An 8,586-nucleotide genomic window follows, 5' to 3' on the forward strand; every position below is an offset into this window, starting at 1 on the left:
CATGGCTCTGATTCGGGTTTTATATCGTCAATATCATCAAAAATACGCCAATGTGATCTGATTCAGCTTTGAATCTAAATAATATTTCAGGTATTTAGAATATGATTTGATTTTTGAAGTTAGTTTTTTTAATTCTTTAGTCGATCTAGTAAAAGTTGAGTAAAATAGTGTTTGATAACTTGATATTCTAGATATTTTGAGTTTATAATTCAAATGTTGCTTCTTAATTTGATTCCAAAAGTTATTTTGTTTGATTAAGTAGATGATGTAGTAAAAATTTAGTATGATAGTTTTTGATAATTTGATATTCTAGGTATTCTGACTTTGTAAGTCAAATGTTACTTCCTAATTTGATTTCAGGTGTTATTTTGTTTGAGTAATTAGATGATCTTGTAAAAATAATTTAGTAAAATTATGTTTGATGAGTTAATATTCTTGGTATTATAATTTGATAAGTCATATGTTAGTTCATAATTTGGTTTAAGATGTTTTACTGATCAATCAGACTTTACTTCCTAATTTGATAAGACAAAGCTAATTCATGTACTCATATATTGGTCTTGCTTTATGGTGTAAAATTAATGTTTTTATGTATAATATTCTAAGTTTTCTTTTATCATAACTTATGTATAATCAAAGGAACAATTCATGTTATACTTTATTAGTAGAGTGAAATGATGTTGATTAATATTAAAATTTTGTAGTTTAGGCTTTATGATATCAATATTGGAGAATTGTATATATTTTGATGCATATCAGTTAACAAGAATGACCAAGTTAAGAGCAAGACGTGTTGAATAATTATAGTTTATGGTACTTAACGTGAATTTTCTTGTTTTTTTCTAATAAAAGTATGGTATATGTTTTGATGTAGATCAAATGACAAGAATGACTCATTCAATATCAAAACATGTTGTTATACTAAAATTAAGAAAATTAATGATACATAACTCATTGTCAGAATGTGAAAGGAAAGAAACGACAAAGGTGTAACATTAAGCACAATAATATAAATGGATATTTGACTTGTAGTATTCTAACTTAACTTATTATGAAGTGTTATATTCTACTTTTCATTAAGTTGATCATTCTAAAAAATGTATAAAATTTTGATATTTGATTTTATATTAGGTTGTGAAAACAATGCATTGATTTTATTTTTTTGTTTTAACAAAGTTTGGTATATGTTTTGATGTAGATCAAATAAGAAAAAGAAGCTAAGGAATTTCGAAATCTTGATAAAGAAACTTGGAGCAAGACGATGATGAAAGGGATCGATGCAAAGAACGCATTGAAAGGGATATTAAAGTAGATTTGTAGAATGTTTGGAAATATGTGGTTGTGAAAGACATTTATACATTTTCTCTCTTATAGTTTATGTATTTTAAACAAAGTGTGTATGGACAATAGTTATTTTTTGAATGGTTAAATGGCTGGTCAATATTTAGTTGAACATTATGTATTGTTAGAAATATGATTTGTAAAAATTTAGAATAATATTTATATGTTAATATTGATAAAAGAAAATCATATTTACTTTGAATGATACATTTTAATTTTTTTTTTCTTATTAGGACATCATGGTTGTCAATAGAATATTCTTTTAGAATAACATTATAGGTGTCTGTATATATATAAAATATTCTAACAGAGTAATGTTGTGTTGTTAATATTTAATATTATGAAACTATATATAGTATTCTAATATTAAAATACAATATTCTAAAAATATGCATTAACGTGTAAAATGAACTTATATTTAATATGTTATTGTTACAACATCATGGTTATCGATAGAATATTCTGACATAATAATATTATAAGTTTATATATATAGAATATTCTAGTAGAATAAATTTATATATTGTTTGTTTTCATATGTATATAGGTAATGATTTTTTAGAATAGTAAATATTTTAAAATTAATATACATATGTACAATATTCTAATATAGTAATTTTATGAGACCTTCAACATATTGTATGGATAGTGTGTAATGTTAATAGGATCTTCCACATACTACATGAGTTTTAAATTAATGTGAATATACATAATATGTTGCTTGTTTTCATAAGTTACATGTATAATATTCTAATATTATAATGTTTCAAGATTATTTGACTTCCATGTAGAATATTCTAATAGAACAATGTCTAATTAAACTTAGATTTTTTTTAGCACTCATTAACATGCTATTATTCTAGTTATTCTAGATGTTCACTATTTAATATTTTGTTGTTAAGATGTAATAATCCGAAATTGTATGTAATATTCTATATATTAAAGTGTAATATTATAAAATTAATTGTAATGTGCAAATTGAACTTATATAATGTAAGATTCTAGTATTATAAATCTGTGTTTGATAACTTGATATTATAAATATTCTGATTTGACGAATTATTTTGTTAGAAATTACTTGCATTAATCTTTTTGCTAAAGTAATATATAATGTTTTGATAGTGTTTGATATACTATGAAGTAACGTGAAATATTATGAAATTATGTGTCATATTATAATTTTAGACATTCTGAATTTATTGGAGACAACTTGCTTCAAATATTTTTGTTAAATAATATGTAATATATGATATTAGACAATCTATTTTTGTTGGAAACAACTTTTTTTGAATCTTTTTGTGAAGTATTGTGATAGTGATTGATTAACAATGAAGTAATGTGAAATATTCTAAAATTAGGTGTCATTCTAATTTTAGAATATGTAATATTCTAAAATTGAAAATTAATGCAATAATAATGTTCTTAATTTAATTATTAATTTGTTTTTATTAAGGTATAACTTTCATAATATTGTTATTGAATTATTAATATCAACATTAATTTTGTTTATGTAGATAAATTGAATAAAATGACAAAATCAAAAGTCAAAAGAGTTAGATGAAACTAAATCAAATGATCTTGATGAGTAGGAAAACACTGATAATTTGAAAACCACATTTTAAGTTTGTACCATAAAACTCTATCACATGTTGGCAACTTATAAAATCTATTACATATTCATTAATATCGACACTTATAGTTAAAAAATTCTAGCTTGGAATATTTAAGTTCCTTTTAAGTTGTGTTTTATCAGCTAAAACTATCTGCAACCAGAAATTAAAGAATTGCTAGAATCGAGTATGGATTACATAACCAAAGATTTGAAAATGAAGTCAATGCGTCATAACAAATGTAATTGATAATACAACAGAATACTATATTATGTAATGTAATTGATCATACACCACACCATGTAAACATTAGTAAAAAAAATAATCTAAATCTAATAATCTTTTTCCATACAACCCTTTACCGCACAAGAATAATCAATATTGCTAAAAGAGACATATCTAACCTTTTTTGTTTTAAAGAAAAAAAATATTTAAAAAAAACTATGATAATGATCATATTCTAGAAACATATTTAAGAGCATCCCGTATTTTCTTTAGCACAACCCTTTCCTGCAAGTTAACAAGAGCATATTAAAAAAAAAACTTGGCTAAAAAGACATCACCAACATTCTGTTTGAAGAAAAAAAAAGTATAGTTAAAAAATATGGTAAATTAGTAAGAGTAGTCAACATGACATTGTTTAGACCAACGGTGATTCATATTTTGGAAATATACTTATATTCTTAAAAAAAGTCTTTTATTGTGGGAAGTCGGAATGATACATCAGACCCTTTGTTCATTCATGATTTTTATCAAGGAGGAATGCATGTATAGTTTAAAGATATTTTTCTCAAGAATAATAATTGCTTTGTACATACCTTATCAATTTACAGATAAATTGCAAAATGCTTTGTACATACATTATATTAGTTAATAAATGAAAGTACATTAGCAATCCCACCCTATGCAAAACCAAATATATTGCAGTCATAATTCTACTATCTTGTTTCCTCTTTGTTGACTTTTTGATGACAAATCACATCTTGATGCATACTATATATACCACTTAATACCATTACTAATTTCTTTAAAAGTTTTACCTATAAGATGTATCAAACTAGATTCAATATCTGGAATCTAAAACAAAGAACCATCAGATCTAATGAATTGTTTTCAAGAACTAGATTATGCCGCAACATTATAACATTGAACTACAAAAAAGAATATACCACCATCTTAACATATAAACAGAATAATGTGAATTCATATGAATTTAATCATAAAACACCACAATTTAGCATGTACATGTTATCATAATTGATATTATTAAATGTATGTTTAATATTCTATAAGAATAATATGCAGTAACATGAACTTATCAACAAGATGATGTTAATGAAAAACAAACATTGAAACATACAACAAATTGTTGAAAAACATATTGACTGAATACAATTACAAAATTAAACCTTGAAATAGATAATCTATTGTTAAATAACATATTCTAGGTTAACTTGTGTTCTAGGTTAAACAGATTCAATCAATCAATATGATGTTGATTGCTAAATTCACGAATAAAACCTAGATGAATTTAGGAATCGCTAGTCACTTGAAGATTCAATCATCTTATGCTAGTAGGTCGAACACATAATATGATACATGCAAGTAACATTAAAAATTGAATCTTGTTGTTCTAGGTTAAATAGAAGTAACAATAAAAGTGATGAAAATTCAAACCTTAAACAACTGATAAAATCACGATACAGAATAATAAATCACAGCTTGAAAGAGCGTAAACAGTTGTTGAAGATGAAGATTAACATAAATCACTAAACACTTAAACCTCTACCTTGGATGAAAATTGATGATCACAAACCTAAAAGTCAATCATAATCTTGGGATGAATTGTTGATGTCGATATATGTAAATCAACCTCAATAAGTTAGATTATCACATAAAAATGTAGAAGAACGAAGAAGATGAACTCCAAAATCACAAAAATCGCAAATTTAATGCTTGTGATTTCAACAGGTAAGGATCATTGATCGACCAGTGAATGGCGATCTCAAATACCAAGGCGAACTAGTAGAAAGAAGTGAATATTTTAGGAGAGGAAGATTAATTACATGAATATGAATATTAAGGAATATCGATCGCATAGGAGCGTTGATTTTGGTAGAAGAATCAAAGCAGATGAGGATGTTCTTAATGACGTGAACATGACGTTAATAATCTATCAGATCTGGTAAAGATGTTATATTTAACCTAATGACTAATCTGCCCCTAATTAACTAATCAGTTAGATTAATTAGTGTTAATCCCCTTTTTTTATAAGCCACAAGATCAAATTTGATAAAAGGCTAAGATTTGGTCCCCATGTCTCACAAAATATAAGTGGTCTCAAATGAACCTCTCTCTCTCTCTCTCTCTCTCTCTATATATATATATATATATATATATATATATATATATATATATATATATATATATATATATATATATATAATCATTCAACATGTGTTCTTTGTCGATTTTTTTAATCTCTTTGACTCTTTTCATCATTACAAGCATCTAGATTGTATCATTATACAATCAATACGATTATTCACATTTAGAAAGAAATAATCGTTGTCTTTTTCTCTCTTTCTCTTCATAATAAATTGCCGTTATATATATATATATATATATATATATATATATATATATATATATATATATATATATATATATATATATATATATATATATATATTCTGTTTAGACCCTCAATCATGTAACAATGTAACAATCTTACACAGGTACGATAGTTGATGATCACAAGACATTAAATATTTTCATATACAAAAACGTATATAAATACAAATACGGATGGTGTAAAAAGTCATCCCGGAGGTTTTAAGGATTCCATTAGGGATTTCCCATATACACTAACATACATACATACATAATAAATATATGGTCATAGATGTGAAAAATTCATCTCGGGGATTTTAAAGATTCTACCTGGGATTTCCCTTGCGGACCTCTTGTCCTAATGAAAAGTCTGTACTCATCAAAAGTCATTGAGGGATAGAGAGCCGGTGTTTCTTCGGTTACGAGCTCTGATGCTGGATGAATAAGCAAATCACTCTTTGGGTTATAGAAATATGCCAATGACACTCTCTCTTTGTCCGAATTCACTATCACCCTATGTTCTACACTTTTGTATATAGCATTGCTTAAAACCTGCAAGATGATAAAACAAAAAACATAAAAACAAAAAGAATATCAGCAGATTACGTTATAATCTGCTTTAAATATCAAAATACCATTATCAACATCACAATTAATTCAGTTCGTCTATAATTACGCTATTAATGCTGATTGTTGCTGATCATTTTAATATGACCGATTTGGATTCATTGCGGAAAACCCAAACTGAGTACATGTGATGCGTATTTAATATATTTGTCTTTCACATGGGGAATATTTCAATTTGTTAAATGTTTAGGAATGGAAACAAAAGCAACCATCAAATGGTTGGCTCCTATTTGTGCAAGACAAATTTGACATAGATCCGTATAGCCTTTAATAGATTCAATCATTAAATTTCTTACCTGAATTTGATCTCCAATATTGGCGATTATTGCATGTGGGGCAGGTTTAACGGTGACCCATTGGTCACCCCGCCGGACTTGAAGGCCGCTAACATTCTCGTCAGGGAGGAGAAAGGTGATGCCACCTGGATCAGAGTGAGGCGATAGACCCAGAGTCAAGTCCGGTTGTGGGCATTTTGGGTAGAAGTTTACTCTCAGACAAGCCCCGATATCATCTCCACCAAAAGCTTTTTGAAGGTAATCGTGTTTTAACCCAAGGTTTATGGAAAATACCTCGAGCAAAACTTTTCCCAACCGCACTATTTCCTTCGAGTATTCTTCGACAATTTCCCTGCATTATTAAGTGATTGAAGTTTTATTATTATGATGATATGATTAAAGATCGATTTTATTATTATTATATATATAAACATGATGATGATATCTGACCTCAAAGAAGATGGTTGCGCAGGCCATCTGTTGTGATCCTTTATAGGAGGAGGAAGATAGTGAAGGAAATAATAATCGCTCCAATCAAGTATTGCCCCTTTTTCAAGTCCTAATCTGCTTCCATAACCTTCATATGTTTTGGGTGAATTAGCATATTGTTGCTTCACCTCCATCGGTTCATGAAAGAACTCCCGCCAAATATCCCGAACTCCGTCGACGAGTTCTGCCTTCAAGCCATGATTGATCACCTGGAAGAACCCCCACTCACGGCAGGCTGCCGATATTTCCTTAAAAGTAGATTCCCGGAGGGTGAGATCATCGCTGGTCAGTCCGGCGAGGTCGATAACAGGTATGTTTATGTCGTCGTCGGGAGAAGATGAGTTAAAAACTGGCCGATCCGGTGGTGGCTTGATGTATCTATCGGGAATTACTGGTTTCCCGCTTTCAGATAACGATTGCACTCTAACGACCGGTTCAGGCCAATCGCGGGGACAAACCATGGTTGATGAGAGAAGTTTGAGATGGAGGAGGAGGTGAAAGTGGGGGCTTTAAAGGATGGGTGTGGGTGGCGACTGAGTAAGGGAAAGGGGGGAAAGTGAAAACGACTTAAAGAAAACGTGCAAATATGTTCGACGGTGGCAACCGCAAGTCTTTTAGTATGTGTGACAACGTCACGAACGATGAAGGCCGACATCCAACCTTTTCTAGTTGGATAGGATTTAAATTTAGTTTTGTTATTTGTTTTCAACTTTTGTGAAAATCTTATTGGTGGTAAAGTAGAATAAGAATGGATATGAAAACTCGAATTAATGTTCGATTTTCTTACTTAATTATACTATCAAATTATTAAGTGACCATAATAAAAGATATTTATTATTAAATAAAATGGAACCTCTAAGATTGTAACCAATACCTACATGCACCCTTCCTCTAATCCGTACATTTAATTATATGCAATCACGTCTGTCTACACTACACTGACACCTTCCCCTCTAATACATACATTTAATTATCACACCGCTCCCGAGTTCAAGTTAAGGAGAAAAAAGAAAGAAATTTGTTGGAAATGAAAGGAAAGTAAGAGAGATTGATGCTCCCGAGTTTTTTTAAAGCTGGTAAGTTCATAAATATTTTAGTGTCATTGTTTGTATGAAAATGTTTGTAAGTGTTTGATGTATAAGTTTGTAAATGTTTGTAGTAACTGTTTAATTGTATCTCCTAGAAAATCCCATATTTTCTACAAAACGTAGCCTTCTACCAAGACATCAAATGTTATGTATGTTTGTTTCTTGTAAGAGTGTGTATTTTCCCAAGTGTGACTATCATTAACAAAAAATATAGTTTTACATTACTATTTATGTGACAAAATCACAATGTGAATGCAATGGAAAAATAATAAAGTACTGTAGTGTTGTATTATAGTAACTACTGTTGTACTAACTACCTCTAACCAATTGTTATTTAAGATATAATGTGATATGATTGCACCATACTATCGACTAATAACATGACGATGAAAGACGTTGGAAGAAATGACATTTGGCACCCATAGACTTGCAAGTCCCACTGTAGCAAAAAACAAGGTGTAGGATAGTCAATCCAATATAGATCTATACACAAATTCACGCTCTCCCTCCAGGAGACTCTGGCTACAAAACGAGTCATGGCAG

The 8,586-nt window shown here is 28.8% G+C and overlaps 1 protein-coding gene across 1 annotated transcript; it reads right to left on the minus strand.

The window, feature by feature from the left end:
* Positions 1–5,702: 5,702 nt before the first annotated feature.
* On the minus strand, positions 5,703–7,512 carry LOC145088613 (2-oxoglutarate (2OG) and Fe(II)-dependent oxygenase superfamily protein). Its single transcript, XM_079026987.1, has 3 exons — positions 6,917–7,512; positions 6,488–6,818; positions 5,703–6,116 (listed from the first exon to the last, which is right to left on the minus strand). Exons 1-3 carry the CDS (start codon positions 7,414–7,416, stop codon positions 5,868–5,870), a joined length of 1,080 nt encoding a protein of 359 aa, XP_078883113.1. The 5' UTR covers positions 7,417–7,512; the 3' UTR covers positions 5,703–5,867.
* Positions 7,513–8,586: the final 1,074 nt, after the last annotated feature.

The sequence above is a fragment of the Lactuca serriola genome, chromosome 2, assembly GCF_051521515.1.
Source record: "Lactuca serriola cultivar US96UC23 chromosome 2, Lser_US96UC23_V15, whole genome shotgun sequence".
Lineage (NCBI taxonomy): Eukaryota > Viridiplantae > Streptophyta > Magnoliopsida > Asterales > Asteraceae > Lactuca > Lactuca serriola.

Bases quoted from the DNA above. Each gene is read 5' to 3' on its own strand.
- LOC145088613 (XM_079026987.1), bottom strand. From the start codon at position 7,416: ATGGTTTGTCCCCGCGATTGGCCTGAACCGGTCGTTAGAGTGCAATCG. The intron at 6,819-6,916 runs GTCAGATATCAT...TTAATAATGCAG, and splicing joins GCGCAACCATCTTCTTTGAG to GGAAATTGTCGAAGAATACT. The intron at 6,117-6,487 runs GTAAGAAATTTA...ATCATCTTGCAG, and splicing joins ATATTGGAGATCAAATTCAG to GTTTTAAGCAATGCTATATA.